General features: G+C 39.4%; 1 protein-coding gene across 1 annotated transcript; it reads right to left on the bottom strand.

The window, feature by feature from the left end:
- Positions 1 to 867: 867 nt before the first annotated feature.
- LOC106086201 (phospholipase A1) lies at positions 868 to 8,318 on the bottom strand. The gene is made up of 3 exons (XM_013250769.2): positions 8,267 to 8,318; positions 7,824 to 8,199; positions 868 to 1,693 (listed from the first exon to the last, which is right to left on the bottom strand). Exons 1-3 carry the CDS (start codon positions 8,316 to 8,318, stop codon positions 958 to 960), a joined length of 1,164 nt encoding a protein of 387 aa, XP_013106223.2. The 3' UTR covers positions 868 to 957.
- Positions 8,319 to 18,417: the final 10,099 nt, after the last annotated feature.

The following is an 18,417-nucleotide window of genomic DNA, read 5'->3' as shown; positions in this document are numbered from 1 at the left end:
AAATAGGCTTAGTGTTTGGGGGACCACCCCAATCCCTAAAACACCCCTAAATCGGGCATATTTACCGACCATGTCAATGTGGAGCTTAAATGAAAGGTATTGAGGGGATATGAGCAAGAATTGATACCCATTTTCGGGACCAATTTTCTGGGGGTCTACCCCTTTCCCAAAATACCCCACACACAGCAACTTTTTAGTGACCATCGCAATATGGGGCTTAAATTAACGTATTTGGGAGTAGAATACGAATTTGATATCCAAATGTAGGACCATGTATTTAGGGCATAACACCTTTCCCAAAACACTCCCAAAGAGAAAAAAATGTTCGACCAAGCCAATATGTGGCTCAAATGAAAGGTATTTGAGATTAGAAAACGAATTTGATAACCTATTTTGGGGCTATGTGTTTGGAGGACGCCTCATCCTGTAAACTCCTCTTAAGCCAATGGCAATATGGGGTTTAAATAAATGGTATTTGAGTGAAGAGCACGATGCTGATATTTTTTCAGGACCAAGTATCTGGGGAACCACCTCTCCCCCGAAAACACCACTATATCAGACATCATGAGAATATCGGGCTGAAGTGAAGTATTGTAAGAATGGAGTACACTTTACATCCAAACTTATATTCGTAGACCAATAAAGATTATATGGGATTCAGATAAAGGCACTTATATTGTTAAACTGTTAGTCAAGCGAGATACTATTTTCGTAGCATGGTATTTCACTAAAAGATCTTCGAAAATAAATATTCCAAAGAAATTTTTGTTCCATATAAAGTAAAAGAAGGCGCAGAGGAGCGGGCCCGGGTCAGCAAGTGTTTTATATTTTCAACTTCCTTCACATTTATTTAAAAACAACTCCATATTACTTCACCATAAGTTATTTAAGGCAATGTCTGTTTACTCTATCAGTCTGTAGATAAATAATTCTCTTATATTTCCTTCCAATCGCCTTCTAAACATTCGCCATATCCTGCATTGCAATTTTTCCCAGTGCATATGGCGGCCTTGCATTCGTTTTTACATAAAACAAACCAGCTTTCGGTTGCGATGGTTCACCACCCATGCGATATTCTCGCGCATCCATACTATCACATTCCCATTTGGGTTTACGACTACTACAACGTATACCCCAAAATCCGGCATTTGAAACAATAGACTCGGCAAACATTCTGTAGGCTCGTATGTGAGAACAACCCACATAGTAGCATTTCTTTTGGTAGTTTCCATAATTCGGATAGAAGGTGGCATTTCCTGTTGGTTCCAAGAAACCCAAGTTACGACTTGTCTGTATACTCTCTACATATTTAGCATCGGTGGGATCAATGCGAAATTCTGTGGAACGTCTGCGAAATTTAGGTCCCGCTGGATCCAATGCAAATATGGTGTTGTAACGTTTGGGCCAACTACGTTTACCTGCGGCTCCCGCTATTTGTGCTCCCAACGAGTGGCCTATTAAATAAATGTCATTGTAATTTACTTTGGCTCTTTCGTAGAGAAACTGAGTAAATCGAGCCAAATGGGCTCCAAATGCTTCAATAAGTCTGACCACTCGAAAATAATTGATATTCGCAGCATTTGCACTCCAATCAGCAACGATAACATTGTAGTCACCACGTTTGAGGTAAGCATTTTTGACATCCAAATTAAAAGAGCCTCGAGACTGGCTCATCCAACCATGTATTATTATTCTGAAAGAAAAAAAAAACAATCGGATTGTTAATATTGGAAAAGTTTTGAAAATATATGGTAGAGAATATGATAAAGTTATAACACTTAGAACTTGCTAAGTTCAACGAAGAATCTTTCTCTCAAACACTCCAACAAACTTTTCAAGATATGAAATATATAAATGAGAACAAAGTGGGAGCTATACCTAATTTTGAACCAATTTTCATGGACCTCGGCTGATGTTTTCAGATGGGTTATTAAACAATCCGTATCAAATGTCGAGCAAATATGGTACGGTTGAAAAAATACAACATTATTGCAAATTAGCCAAAATCTGACGAACATATGGGAGCTACATCTAAATCTGAACCGATTTTGACCAAAATTTATAGATATTGTGGAAGTTGTCGAGGAAAGCGCTGTACAAAGTTTTGGGAAGATTGGTTAATACATATGCTTGCAGTGGCTCTAGGAGTGAAAATCGGGCGATATATGCATATAAGAGCTATACCTAATCTGAACCGATTTCTGTGAAATTCACCTGTTATGTCGAAAAAAATGTCATAAGAAAATACTTCCTGTCAAATTTCGAGAGAATCGGTTAACAGATGAAAATTTTATTGCATTAATACTGAAAATCGGACAAACGCATATCTGAACTGATTTTTTTCAATTTAAATAGCTTTTGTCTCTAGGCCGAAAATTATGCCTATGTGAAATTTGAAGACGATGGGATGAAAACTGCTACCTGTAGCATGAAAACTGCAGACAGACGGACAGACAAAAAGTGATTCTAAGTCGATCGGTGTACTTATCAATGGGTCTATCTCTCTTACTTCTGGGTGTTACAAACAAATGCACTAAGTTATAATACCCTGTACCACAGTTGTGGTGTGCGGTATAATTATATTGAACAAATTTACAATGATCTTGCTGTAGTATGTGTCAAAATACGATAAATCATTTAAAAGTTATACAGTTTGGAAGTCAAAATATGTGAATAATGTGTTTTATACCCACCACCATCGAATGGGGGTACACTAATCTAGTCACACCGTTTGTAATACCTCGGAATATTCGCCTAAGACCCCATTAAGTATATATATTCGTGATCCTCTCGACGTTCTGAATCGATCTAGCCAAGTCCGTCCGTCTGTCGAAATCACGATAGCGGTCGAACTCGTAAAGCTAGCTGCTTGAATTTTTGCACAGATACTTAGTATCCATGTAGGTCATTGGGGTTTGCAAATGCGTAATATCGGTTCAGATTTAGATATAGCTCCCATATAAACCGATCTCCCGATTTGACTCCTTGAGTCCCTGCAAGCCGCAATTTTTGTCCGATTTGGCTAAAATTTAGCATGTAGTGTTCTGTTATCACTTCCAATAACTGTGGCAAGTGCGATCCAAATCGGTCAAGAACCGGATATAGCTCCCATATAAACCGATCTCTCAATTTGACTCTTTGAGCCCTGCAAGCCGCAATTTTTGTCCGATTTGGCTAAAATTTAGCATGTAGTGTTCTGTTAAGACTTCCAACAATTGTGCCAAAAACGTTCCAAATCGGTTTATAACCTGATATAGCTCCCATATAAACCGATCTCCCGATTTGATTTCTTGAGGCCTTACCAGCCGCAATTTTTGTCCGATGTAGCTAAACTTTTGCACGCGGTGTTCTGTTGCGACTTTCAATATTTGTGTCATATACAGTCCAAATCGGTATTTAACCTAATGTAGCTTCCATATAAACCGATCTCCCGATTTGATTCTTGATCCCATACAATCCACAATTTTTGTCCGATTTGGCTGATATTTTCCATGAAGTGTTTTGTTGGGTTAGATTAGATAAAAGGGGCAGTCCTTTACAGACTCACTTAGACATTTTTAGGTCCATTGTGATACCACAGTAGAGACAGACCAAGGCTTCTGGCGGGAATCGAACCCACGACCCCTGCACTCGTAATCCAAGCACACTACCAACTCGGCTACCGGGGCGCCCTAGTGTTTTGTTGTGACTTCCAACAACTGTATCAAGTATAGTCTAAATCGGTCTATAACTTAATATAGCTCCCATATAAACCGATATAGCGATTTTACTTCTTAGGTCCTTACAAACCGCAATATTTGTCCGATTTGGCTGAAATTTTGAATGTGCCAAATACGCTCCAAATCGGTCTATAACCTGATATAGCTCCCATATAAACTGGTCTTTGGATCATCCTTATTCTGTGTCTAAAAGCTTTAATTTTTGCTGGTTTGACAGAAGATTGGTATGTAGAATAAAATATTGGGTTGCCCAAAAAGTAATTGCGGATTTTTTAAAAGAAAGTAAATGCATTTTTAATAAAACTTAGAATGAACTTTAATCAAATATACTTTCTAAAGCAAGCTAAAAGTAACAGCTGATAACTGGCAGAAGAAAGAATGCAATTACAGAGTAACAAGCTGTAAAAAAATTTGTCAACGCCGACTATATGAAAAATCCGCTATTACTTTTTGGGCAACCCAATAATAAAACAACTAGATTTATTTGTAGATTTTTATGCTCTCCACCATAGAATGGGGGTATACTAATTTCGTCATTTTGTTTGTAACTCCTCCAAAAATTCGTTTTAAGTCGAACTAGCCATGTCCGACCGCCTGTTCGTCTGTCTGTCCGCTCGTCTGTCCGTTCGTCTGTCCGAATGTTTGTCGAAAGCACGCTAACTTTCGAAGGAGTAAAGCTAGCCGCTTGAAATTTTGCACAAATACTTCTTATTAGTGTAGGCCGGTTAGGATTATAAATGGGCTATATCGGTTCACGTTTTGATATAGCTGCCATATAAACCGATCTGTGATCTTGACTTCTGGAGCCACTAGAGGGCACAATTCTTATCTAATTTGGCTGAAATTTTACATGAGGTGTTTCATTATGACTTCCAACACCTGTGCTGAGTATCGTTGAAATCGGTCTACAAACTAATATAGCTGTCATATAATCCTATCTGGGGTCTTAACTTCTTGAGCGTCTAGAGTGCGCAATTCCTATACGATTTGGCTGAAATTTTGAACGACGTGTTTTGTTATGACTTCCAACAACTGTGTTGAGAATAGTTCAAATCGGTTTATAACCTGATATAGCTGCCATATAAACCGATCTGGTGTCTTGACTTCTTGAGCCTCTACAGGAAGTAATTCCTATCCGATTTGGCTGAAATTTTGCACGACGTATTTTGTTACGAAATCCAAAAACTGTATAAGGAATGGTTTAAATCGGTCCATTACCTGGTATAGCTGCCATATAAACCGATCTGGGGCTTGACTTCTGAAGCCACTTGAGGGCGCAATTATTATCCGATTTAGCTGAAATTTTGCAAGAGGTGTTTTGTTATGACTTCAACAACTGCACCAAGAATATATAAACATATAAACCGATCTGGTATCTTGACTTCTTGAGCCTTTAGAGGTCGCAACTATTATCCGATTTGGCTGAACTTTTGTACGACGGCTCCTCCCATGACCTTTAGCATACGTGTCGAATTTGGCATGAATCGGTTAACAAGTGACCATTTTATTGGTCATTTGTTTGAACCAGTGTTCAAACCGCTTTTTATACCCTCCACCATAGGATGGGGGTATACTAATTTCGTTATTCTGTTTGTAACTACTCGAAATATCCGTCTAAGACCCCATAAAGTAAAGGGTGATTTTTTTGAGGTTAGGATTTTCATGCATTAGTATTTGACAGATCACGTGGGATTTCAGACATGGTGTCAAAGAGAAAGATGCTCAGTATGCTTTGACATTTCATCATGAATAGACTTACTAACGAGCAACGCTTGCAAATCATTGAATTTTATTACCAAAATCAGTGTTCGGTTCGAAATGTGTTCATTCACCGTAACGTTGCGTCCAACAGCATCTTTGAAAAAATACGGTCCAATGATTCCACCAGCGTACAAACCACACCAAACAGTGCATTTTTCGGGATGCATGGGCAGTTCTTGAACGGCTTCTGGTTGCTCTTCACTCCAAATGCGGCAATTTTGCTTATTTATGTAGCCATTCAACCAGAAATGAGCCTCATCGCTGAACGGTGAATGAACACATTTCGAACCGAACACTGATTTTGGTAATAAAATTCAATGATTTGCAAGCGTTGCTCGTTAGTAAGTCTATTCATGATGAAATGTCAAAGCATACTGAGCATCTTTCTCTTTGACACCATGTCTGAAATCCCACGTGATCTGTCAAATACTAATGCATGAAAATCCTAACCTCAAAAAAATCACCCTTTATATATATTCTTGATCGTCGTGATATTTTTTGTCGATCTGGCCATGTCCGTCCGTCCGTCTGTCTGCCGAAAGCACGCTAACTTTCGAAGGAGTAAAGCTAGCCGCTTGAAATTTTGCACAAATACTTTATATTAGTTTATGTTGGTTGGGATTTTAAATGGGCTATATTGGTCCATGTTTTGATATAGCTGCCATATAAACCAATCTTGGGTCTTGACTTCTTGAGCCTCTAGAGGGCGCAATTCTTATCTAATTTGTCTGAAATTTTGCATGAGGTGTTTTGTTATGACTTGCAATAACTGTGCTAAGTATGGCGCAAATCGGTACATAAACTTATATAGCTGCCATATAAACCGATCTGGGATCTTGACTTCTTGAGCCTCTAGAGGGCGCACTTCCCATCCGATTTTGCTGAAATTTTGTGCATCAGCTTCTCTCATGACCTTCAACATTTATGTCTAATATGGTCTGCATCGATCAATGATACAGCTCCCATACAAACCTATCTCCCGTTTTTGCTTCTTGAGCCCCTACAAGGCGCAATTCTTATCCGAATGAGATTCCCTCATCACGCTCTAAACTGAGCTATTTGGCTGATTCATAGCGATAGGTGACCACTGTTCAACCCACTTTTTATATACACGACCTTAGTATGGGGGTATACTAATCTAGTCATTCCGTTTGTAACACCTCGAAATATTGATCTAGGACCCCATAAATTCTTGATCGTCTCGAAATTCTGATTCGAACTAGCCATATCCGCCCGTCTGTCGAAATCACGATAGCGCTCGAACGCGTCAAGCTAGCCGCTTGAAATTTTGCAAAAATACTTTATATTGATGTAGGTCGATGGGGATTGCAAATGGGCCATATCGGTTCAGATTTGGATATAGCTACCATATTAACCGATCTCCCGATTTGACTTCTTGAGGCAATGGAAGCTACTATTTTTGTCCGATTTGACTGAAATTTTGGACATAGTGTTCTGTTATGACTTTCAATAACTGTGTCAAGTACGGTTTTAATCGGTCAAGAACCTGATATAGCTCCCATATAAACCGATCTCCCGGTTTATATGACTCCCAACAACGGAGCCAGGTACGGTCCAAATCGGTAAGAAACCTGATATAGCTGCCATATAAACCGATCTCCCGATTTGACTTCTTGAGCCCCTGGAAGCCTCAATTTTCATTCGATTTGCACGTAGTATTCTGATATGACTCCCAACAACGGAGTCAGGTACGGTCCAAATCGGTCTATAACCTGATATAGTTCCCATTTAAACCGATCTCCCAATTTGACTTCCTGAGCCCTTGGAAGTCGCATTTGGAGCCAGGTACGGTCCAAATCGGTAAGGAACCTGATATAGCTGCCATATAAACCGATTTGACTTCTTGAGCCCCTGGAAGCCTCAATTTTCATCCGATTTGCACATAGTATTCTGATATGACTCCCAACAACGGAGTCAGGTACGGTCCAAATCGGTCTATAACCTGATATAGTTCCCATATAAACCGATCTCCCAATTTGACTTCCTGAGCCCCTGGAAGTCGCAAATTTCATCCGATTTGGCTGAAATTTTGCACTTGGTGTTCTGTTATGACTTTCAACAACTGTGTACGGTTCAAATCGGTCAAGAACATGATAAAGCTCCAGTATATTCCTATATCCCGATTTAACTTCCTGAGCCCTTGGAATCCGCAATTTTTGTATGGTCCAAATCGGTCTATAACCAGATATAACTCCCATATTTTAGCAGAATCCATGGTGGTGGGTTCCCAAGATTCGGTCCGGCCGATCTTAGCACTCTTTTACTTGTTTTAAATATCCATAGACATTTTTTCTGTGAATATCATGAAATTGATATAAATACCTTGTAGGATGTGATGCATTCAGCATTGATGTGTAGATGGATTCTTCATCGAAACTTATTTCGCGACCACAATTGGGAAAATCACGCTTGAAGAGATAGAAATTCATTTGTAGCTTAGGCATGGCAAATGGCACCAGATTGCGAAAGAATTTTCTCAGAAAAGAAAAATCCAAATATCTCCTAAAACCACGAGGTTTGCTTAGTTCTTGGTCACACTGATTCCATTCATTGAATCCAGCATCATCGTCTTCATCTTGAAAGTGAACTCTTTCTTGTTCTCTTAGCTCACTGAGAGCATAATCGTCATCGCGGTAATCGTTGTCATAATCATAAGATGGTACTTCAATTCCACTGGCATCTCGGCAGGCCAAAGAAACTTGAAGAGAAGGAAAGAGGGAATTAAATTTTTAGGTCCAAACATTCCCTCGATAAGATGGACTTACAATTTTGCTGCATAAAACACAAAAGAATACAATACACAAACAATGATTTCATTTCGCTTGAATTAATTATCGGTTAATACATCCGTTATAAGATCCGTTTTAATAGAACCGTTTAACACCGCGGGAATTCACCAACTGTTAGTCACACTTAACTCTGATGAGATAACTCTCAATTACACCTTTCAACTTAGCCAGTTGTTGCTTTTGTATGTGCTTTTTTTTAGTTTGGTCACTCTAACTGCAATTGGCCTTAATGCTTTACTGCAAACGATTGCTTTTGTTGTTGTTTGTCGGCTATCACTGCTTTTGTTGTATCAATTTGTAGCCAATTGGAATTTGATTTTTCTTTTAAGATTTCGTTTATTTTACACCGCTCCTAAGTGCACTTGATGCCCGACCTGAGCGTTCTGTCCTCTTGGCCGAGATGCTTTAATGATTTTTATATCAGTTTTTCTTTGGCTTTCGCTTGCATTAAAACTTGTTGGCAGGCTTTTGGCCTTTTTTGTTTTGCCAGCCCCATTTGATGCATGCGATTGCTAATCATTTGTGGCTAAAATTTAATGTTGATGAATTATTGTTTTGCTTTTGTTTGCATTTGCGTTAATAATAGCAATTGTTATGAATTTTGTTTGCAACTGCCTTTGTTGAGCATCGAAACTGTGTGAATTTTTCATTTAGAATTGCAAATAAACTGACAAAATAAGGCATGCGTGTTTCCTTTGATTGTATACTCCCAATATGTTTATGGATTTATGATTTATTTTAATTTTGCTTAATTTTCCTGCGAATAAATTAATTGTAACCCATTAACGATGAATGTGAGGAAATATAGTACAAAAAGAGATAAAGAAATAAAAATTTTTAATAAGAATTCTCGCCGTATAATGTCATGTTTTGACGGAAAATTAACACCTTCAAAAGTCAAAAATTCGACACGGAGCTAATCTTATTATGTAAACACTTGCTGGACAGGGCCCGCTCCGCTGCGCCTTCTTTCACACTCTTATTTTATCTGAGCCCTATAATGGCACGGCCAGAAAAAAGTCCTATTTGGTGGTTCTGGTACTGCCTTTCAGATATTGAGCCCTAATTTGGATGTCATATTGATGCTCTACTCCCAAATTTCTTACATTTGAGCCTTATATTGCTATGGTCGTTGAATATGTCCCGGTGTTTGTCCAAAGGGTGTTTTTGGGGGTCTCAAATACCTTTCATTTCAGCTTAATATTTTCATTACTAGTCTAAATTTCCATTTGGCGGGCTTTAGAGCTGGGACGGCCGCCCTAGACATCCCACCTTAAATAAGTATACCAAATTTCTATTTTCGAGTTATTATAAACAAACTAAATTTCGCGTAAATTGGTGTACCCATCTCCGAGATCTGACGTTTTTGTTGAGGGGTGGATCCGCCCTTTAAAGTTTGGATGTTAGATCTACTTCATTCTGTTGGTTTTGGTGGTGGATTGGAGTAGCCTAGCATTTTGCCCCGAAAGTGGATATCAGCGGTGATTGCCTTCTGACACGTGCTTTCATTTTAATACAATATCTTCTCGGTTGTCCTACATGATCCAAAAGACAATTTATTTGAGTCCTTTAATGCCGAGATCTACATGTCCAGCTGAACGGCAGAACGTAACCTAAATACTTGAATCCTTATATCAAAATAAGTTTCAAACTCACTGACCTTTCGTTATATTCCCATATTATTCCGATCGAACTTCACATCCTATTGAAGGGTATTTAATGGTTGGGCCGGTCCCAGAATCTGTCCCAAAAGTTTAAATATGATTCGTAGTGAACTCTCAAAGACCTTTCATTTTATACCCATTTTGTGGCGTGGGATATTCATGTCCATTTTGGGGTTTGGAGAGGCCCCATAGACATCTTGGACCAAATTCTTATAACAGATGGGTACACAACTTCCAGAGGTTAGCATGTCCGCCTATGACGCTGAACGCCTGGGTTCGAATCCTGGCGAGATCATCAGAAAAAATTTTCAGCAGTGGTTTTCCCCTCCTATGACGCTGAACACCTGGGTTCGAATCCTGGCGAGATCATCAGAAAAAATTTTCAGCGGTGGTTTTCCCCTCCTAATTCTGGCGACATTTGTGAGGTACTTGCCATGTAAAACTTCTCTCCAAAGAGGTGTCGCACTGCGGCTTGCCGTTCGGACTCGGCTATAAAAAGGAGGTCCCTTATCATTGAGCTTTAACTTGAATCGGACTGCAATCATTGTTATGTGAGAAGTTTGCCCCTGTTCCTTAGTGGAATGTTCTTGGGCAAAATTTGCAATTTACACAACTTCCAAACACCTTTCATTTGATACCCATGTTGTCCCAATCGGTTAATATGTCCTGTTGAGGGGTTTTTGGGGCCTGGGGGCACCTCAGATACCAAGGAATAAATTTTTATATCAGCTTTTTACTATATTCTTAAATGCCTTTCATTTGATATCCATATTGTCCCAATCGGTTCAGATCGGCTCCTCAGACACCAAAAAATAAACTTGTATGTCAGATTTGTATTCTACTTTTAAATACCCTTCATTTGATATCCATATTGCCCAAAGGAGTGAAAGAGTCCTGTTGGGGTTTTTTTTTGGGCTGGGTGACCCCCCCGAACACTTAGGTGAAATTTGTATACCAAGTTCGTACTCCACTCTTAAATGCCTTTTGTTTGATACCCATATTGTCCCAATCGGTAAACATGTCCGTTCGGGTGGGTTTTAGGGTGGGCCGCCCCCCAGGTTATTTGACACCAAAATTTTATACCAATTTCGTGTTTTTGAGGTACCATAACGGGGTATACAAAATTTCGCTTAAAAAGTCGGATAAGGGGGAGGGAAATCGATAAATTGATTTTTCCAGCAACCAATTTCTACTCAGCGAATAGGGGTAAAAAAGACGTGATCCTCATTTGGCTCGATCTTCTTGAAAGGCAAAAATTAGACTTTGTTGTTATATGGTGTCATATGATGCCAATGCATTGGTACTTGTGAAAGTACAAGAGACAGTGCTAGGAGTGTTTCAGAGAAAGATGCTTCGTAAAACGTATATACCATTTTGGATTAATAGAGAGTACCGCAGACGTATGAACCACGAACTGTATGAGCTGTATGACAATGTTAGCATAGTTATTACTTTACTTTACTTTAATTGGCTACGACAGAATATTTGTTCCACTAGCCGAATGTAGAATAGCGTTTCAAGCACCTCGATCTTTTGCGCTCATTCTAAAATCTCTGATACCAAGTTTCGAGGTGTCTCCCACAACTTGATCTTTCCATCGGGCTTTTGGTCTTTCCGGTTTGCGCGTACCACTTCTTTGCCGGAGCTTCTTCATCCATTCTGACAACATGACCTAGCCAACGCAGCCGTTGTACTTTGATGCGTCTAACTATGCTATCGTCGTCATACAGCTCGTGGTTCATACGTCGCCTATATTCTCCATTAACGCAAACTGGTCCATATATTTTACAAAGAATCTTTCTCTCAAATACTCCAAGCACTGCCTCATCTGCTTTCACAAGTACCCATGCTTCAGAACCATATAACAGCACGGGCAGTATCAGCGTCTTGTATAATGCAAGCTTCGTCTGTAGAGAGGTGGCCTTGTTTCTAATCTGCTTACTTAGTCCAAACTGGCATCTGTTTGCCAGTATTTTTCTTCGCTTAATCTCAAAACTGGTGTCATTCGTTTCGGTTACGGCTGTGTCGAGGTAGATAAAGTTACTGACTGTCTCAAAGTTGTTGTTGTGGTTGTGGTTCTTTTTGGGAGTTGAAACCATCAATTTCGTCTTATTTCCATTTACTGCCAGACCCTTTTCACTGACTCTCTTTCGATTCTTTCAAAGGCTGTAGTTACTACTTCCGGTAACCGACCTATGAAGTCGATGTCGTCGCCATAGGCGAGTAGCATGTGCTCTATTGTGTTAAGTGTGCCATATCTTTTCACATCTGCATCTCGTATAATCTTCTACAGCAGGATATTAAAGAGATCACACGATGGGCTGTCTCCTTGTCGGAAACCTCGTTTGGTATTAAATGGTTCGGAGAGATTCTTTCCTATTCTTACTGAGGAACGCGTATCAGCAAGTGTCATCCTGCAGAGTCTTATTATTATTGCAGGGATACCAAACGCAGACATGGCTTGAAATACCTTTGAACGTAAAGCAGTATCGAAGGCGGCTTTGTAGTTAACAAAGAGATGGTAGGTGTTGATTTGTCCTTCCCGAGTCTTTTCCACGATTTGGCGCAGTGTGAATATCTGATCTTTGATGGATTTATCAGGTCTAAAGCCGCATTGATAGAGTCCAATTATCTAATTGACTTTAGGTTTTAATCTTTCACAGAGTACGCTCGAGAGCATCTTGTATGCGATGAGGAGGAGACTTATTCCTCTGTAGTTGACACATTCCGTCTTGTCTCCTTTCTTGTGTACGGGACATAGTATGCTGAGGTTCCTATCATCGGGTATGCGTTCTTCTAGCCAGATTGCGCAGATAAGCTGATGCATACGCCTTATCAACGTGTCGCCTCCGGTCTTAAATAGTTCAGCGGGTAACCCGTCGGCTCCTGCAGCCTTGTTGTTCTTTAGTCGGGTCACTGCTACTTGAACCTTTTTGAGCATCTAGAGGTTGCAATTCTTATTCGATTTTACTACAATTTTGCACAATGATTTCTTCTTTGAACTCTAACATACGTGCTTAGTATGACCTCAATCGTTCTAAAACCCGATATAACTCCCATGTAAATCGATCTCTCGAATGCACTTCTTTAGCTTTAAGAGGGCGCAGTACTTACCTGATTTGATTGAATAAGGAATATAGATCTGTCAAATAGACCTATTCTAATGCTTCATTAAGTTTTGCGAATAAGGCCTTAAAAGTTCATAAATTCTTTGCAAATCACCCCACCCCTTTGATACATTTACCTTATTGCATATTTTATTTATTCTAATGTCGCTTTATTGAATTTCAGACTAATTAGGTTTTGTTGCACAAATATTATGTTTGTTCCAATTGAAAGTAAATTGATTTGCTCTTTGCTGATTATATTTGCGAAGTTGGCAGTCTACAAACGGCCATTTCAAATTGAATGTGCAATTAACATAACATTATTGTAATTAAATCAATATTTGATTACCTATAAACAGTGGGAGGTGAATCAGAGCTACACAACCAAAGCTAACCTTAAATAATCATATTAAGCAGCAACGCATAAACACTTCTTTGTAAAGGATTATTAAAAATTAATGTAAAGGAATTAATTTGATTCCAATGAATTTGGGTAAAGTTCGCTTGCGGTTGTTTGGCTTTTCGACCCTGTAAAATGTGTATAGTGGCAAATTTTGATTGTTGTAGACAAATCCGATATTACCTTCTTAGAGGATGAGCGACGGATTGAGAAAGTCTTTCACAATAATTTCGAAAGGTTGAACTTTGTATTATATCTGCCTTGATGGCAGATATGAGATTGACTTTGGATTTGTGATTTGGTGTGGTACAGATTCATGCACATACAGAGACAAATGACGAAATCTGGCACGAGGCCTGCCATATAAATCTCTGGCCTAATCATGAAAATGCAAATTTTTATCATCAAAAAAGGTATTTTTCAACATTTCTGTGTACTTATCGATGTATGCTCGTGGATGAAATGCCCAAGCATGCTTTTATCTCACGGTATGTCCCACGGGAATCTTGCATTCTATATTTACGCACGGCACCAAAATTCGCTTGTGGGAAATTTGGGGTAAGGGGGAAGGTCCGCCCCTTCCGATATCAATATGTTATAAAGCCTATTGCTTCTTCCCGGCCATATTCGTAATCTCCTCCCGAATACCTTTCATTTGAGTCCCTTTTTGTCATGATCGTGAAATAAACCTATTTTAAGGGGTTTTGGGGCTGAGGCGGCCCCCCAGTTGCTTTGACCCTACTTTTATTATGAAATTCGTACTGTACTCTTGAATACCTTCCATTTGAATCCCATATTGCCCCGATAGGTCCACTTTTATTTTTGGGTAGTACTTTAGGTGTAAGGGGGAGGTCCGCCCCCTCCCGCTAGCAAAAGAAATATATTGCCTATGTTTCCTTTCAGACCAAACTACATAATCTGTGAAAATTTCCAGGTAATCGGTTCAGCCGTTTTTGAGTCTATATGGAACAAACAAACACAAGTTCATTTTTGTATAAAAGAAGATATATCAGGTTATAGGTTATATAGGTTATTCATGGGCGCAAAAAGTGAAATGGGGAGATCGATTTTTATGGGAGCTATATCAGGTTATATACCGATTTGGACGGTACTTGGCATAGTTGCTGGAAGCCATGAGAGAACACTAGGTGCAAAATTTAGACCAATAGAATGAAATTGCGACTTCCAGGGGGTCAAGGAGTCAAACCGGGTGATCGGTTTATATGGGAGCTATACCAGGTTATAAAACGATTTGAAACGTACTTGACTCATATATTTTATGTCATAACGGAATGCTATGTGCTAATTTTCAGCCAATTTGAATGAAATTGGGGCTTCCAGGGGCTCAAGAAGTCAAATCGGGAGATCGGTTTATATGGGAGCTTTATCAGGTTATAGACCGCACTTAACACAGTTGTTGGAGGTTATATGAGAACATCATGTGAAAAATTTAGGACAAATCGGATGAACATGGTGGCATTCCAAGGGCTCAAGAAGTCAAATCGGGAGATCGGTTTATATGGGAGCTATGACAGGTTATAAAATGATTTGGACCGAACTTGACACATATGTTGGAGGTCATAACAGAATGCTATGTTCGAAATTTCAGCTCATTCGGATGAAAATTGCGGCTTCCAGGGGTTCAAGAAGTATAATCACGAGATCGGTTTATATGGGAGCTATATCCAAATCGGAAGCCAAATCGGAGATCGATTTATATGGGAGCTATATCCAAATCCGATATGGCCCATTTGCAATCCCCAACGACCTACATTAATATTAAGTATCTGTGCAAAATTTCAAGCGGCTAACTTTACGCGTTCGATCGCTATTGTGATTTCAACTGACGGACGGACGGACGGATGGACATGGCTTGGATCCAGAATATATATACTTTATGGGGTCGCATATCAATATTCCGAGGTGTTACAAACGGGATGACTAGATTAGCATACCCCCATCCCATGGTGGTGGGTATTTAACCTTGTAGGGTTTACAAGTAAAAGCGTGCTAAGTTCGGCCGGGCCGAATCTTATATACCCTCCATCATGGATCGCATTTGTCGAGTTTTGTTCCCGGTATCTTTTTTTAGGCAAACATATGATAAAAGGAAAAAATTGCTCTGATACTGGAGCTAAAATGTCAAGTTATCGTCCGATTCGGACCATAATGGACTGATAGTTGGAGACCATAATAGAAGTCGTTGTGTAAATTTTCAGCCAATTCGAATAAAAATTGCTCAAGAAGTAAAATGGGGAGATCGGTTTATATGGGAGCTGTATCAGGCTATACACTGATTCAGACCTTATTTTACACGTATGTTGAGGGAAGTCCTTGTACAAAATTTCAGCCAAATCGCATAATAATTGCGACCTTTGGTGCTCAAGATCGGTTTATATGGAAGGTATATCAGGATATGGACCAATTAGAACCATATTTAACACAGTTACTGGAAGTCATAACAAAACACCCCTTGCAAAATTTCAACCAAATCGGATAAGAATTGCGCTCTCTAGTGGCTCAGGAAGTTAAGAACCGAAATCGGTTTATACGGCAGTTATATCAGTTTACGTACCGATTTGAACCGTACTTAGACAATTATTGGAAGTCATAACAAAACACCTCTTGCAAAATGTCAGCCAAATCGGATTAGAATTGCGCCCTATAAAGGCTGAAGAAGTCAAGACCCCAGATAGGTTTATGTGACAGCTAAAGGGTGATTTTTTTGAGGTTAGGATTTTCATGCATTAGTATTTGACAGATCACGTGGGATTTCAGACATGGTGTCAAAGAGAAAGATGCTCAGTATGCTTTGACATTTCATCATGAATAGAATTTTATTACCAAAATCAGTGTTCGGTTCGAAATGTGTTCAAATTTTGACAAATTTTGTTCAGCGATGAGGCTCATTTCTGGTTGAATGGCTACGTAAATAAGCAAATTTGCCGCATGTGGAGTGAAGAGCAACCAGAAGCCGTTCAAGAACTGCCCATGCATCCCGAAAAATGCACTGTTTGGTGTGGTTTGTACGCTGGTGGAATCATTGGACCGTATTTTTTCAAAGATGCTGTTGGACGCAACGTTACGGTGAATGAACACATTTCGAACCGAACACTGATTTTGGTAATAAAATTCAATGATTTGCAAGCGTTGCTCGTTAGTAAGTCTATTCATGATGAAATGTCAAAGCATACTGAGCATCTTTCTCTTTGACACCATGTCTGAAATCCCACGTGATCTGTCAAATACTAATGCATGAAAATCCTAACCTCAAAAAAATCACCCTTTATATCAGGTTATGGACCGATTTGAACCACAAATAGCGAAGTTGTTGGAAATTATAACAAAACACTTCATGCAAAAATTCAGCCAAATCGGATAAGAAATGAGCCCTCAAGGGACTCAAGAAATCAAGATCCAGGATGGGTTTATATGACAGCTATATCAGGTTATGTACCGATTTCAACCGTACTTATCAGAAATGTTGACAAAACAAAATACGTCGTGGAAACTTTCAGCCATATCGGATAACAATAGGGTTCTCTAGTGGCTCAAGAAGTCAAGATCCAAGATCGGTTTATACGGCAGCTATATCAAAACATGGACCGATATGGCCCATTTACAATCCCAACCGACCTACACTAATAAGAAGTATTCGTGCAAAATTTCAAGCGGCTACCTTAACTCCTTTGAAAGTTTGCGTGATTTCGACAGACAGACGGACGGACGGACAGACGGACGGACATGGCTAGATCGACTTAAAACAAGTAAAAAGGCGTTAAGTTCGGGCGGGCCGAACTTTGGATACCCACCACCTCGGGTAAATATGTAAACTACCTTTCATCAAAATTCGGTGAAAATTGCATAACCATAACCCCATAGCAGTTATATCGAAATATGTTCCGATTTGGAACAAATACTACTAAGAACAAAACAATGTTCAATTGTTTATAAAAAAAAATATTGGTCTTTTTAGTAGCTATATGTAAAAATAAACCGATCTGAACCATATACGACACGGATGACGAAAAGCCTAACATAAGTCACTGTATCAAATTTCAGTAAAATCGGATTTTAAAAGTGCTTTAATGGGGCCAAGACTTTAAATCGAGATATCGGTCTACATGGCAGCTATATCCAAATATGGACCGATTTAGGTCAAGTTGCAGAAAATGTCGGAGAGCCTAACACGACGTACTGTCCCCAATTTCAGCGAAATCGGACAATAAATGCGCCTTCTATGGGCCCAATACCTTAAATCGTGAAATCGGTCTATATGGCAGCTATATCCAAATCTCAACCGATCAGGGCTATATTGCTGAAGTATGTCAAAGGGCTTTACTTAACTCACTGTCCCAAATTTCGGCGACATCGGACAATAAATGCGCCTTTTATAAGCTCAAGACCCTAAATTGGTGGATTGGTCTATATGGCAGCTATATCCAAATCTGAACACATCTGAGCCAAGTTGAAGAAGTATGTCGAGGGCCTTAACTTAACTCACTGTCCCAAATTTCGGCAACATCGGACAATAAATGCGTCTTTTATAGGCCCAAAACTTAAATCGAGAAATCGGTCTATATGGCAGCTATATTCAAATCTGGACCGATCTGATCCAAATTAAAGAATAATTGCGAAGGACCTAACACAACTCACTGTCCCAAATTTCAGCAAAATCGGATAATAAATGTGGCTTTTATGGGACAAAGACCCTAAATCGGAGGATCGGTCTATATGACAGCTATATTCAAATCTGGACCGATCTGAACCAAATTGAAGAAAGATGTCTAACGGCCAAACACAACTCACTGTCCCAAATTTTATGCAAAATCGGGCAATAAATACGCCAATTAAAGGCTCAAGACTCTAAATCGGTGGATCGGTCTATATTGCAGCTATATCCAAATCTGGACCTTACTGGCCCAAATTGACGAAGAATGTCGGAAGGCCTAACAC

Source organism: Stomoxys calcitrans, chromosome 3 (assembly GCF_963082655.1).
Source record: "Stomoxys calcitrans chromosome 3, idStoCalc2.1, whole genome shotgun sequence".
In the NCBI taxonomy this organism is placed as follows: domain Eukaryota; kingdom Metazoa; phylum Arthropoda; class Insecta; order Diptera; family Muscidae; genus Stomoxys; species Stomoxys calcitrans.
This window is presented reverse-complemented; position numbering and strand designations above follow the sequence as displayed.

Bases quoted from the DNA above. Each gene is read 5' to 3' on its own strand.
- LOC106086201 (XM_013250769.2), bottom strand. From the start codon at position 8,318: ATGAAATCATTGTTTGTGTATTGTATTCTTTTGTGTTTTATGCAGCAA. The intron at 8,200-8,266 runs GTAAGTCCATCT...CTTCTCTTCAAG, and splicing joins GTGTTTTATGCAGCAAAATT to TTTCTTTGGCCTGCCGAGAT. The intron at 1,694-7,823 runs GTATTTATATCA...TTTTTCTTTCAG, and splicing joins AATGCATCACATCCTACAAG to AATAATAATACATGGTTGGA.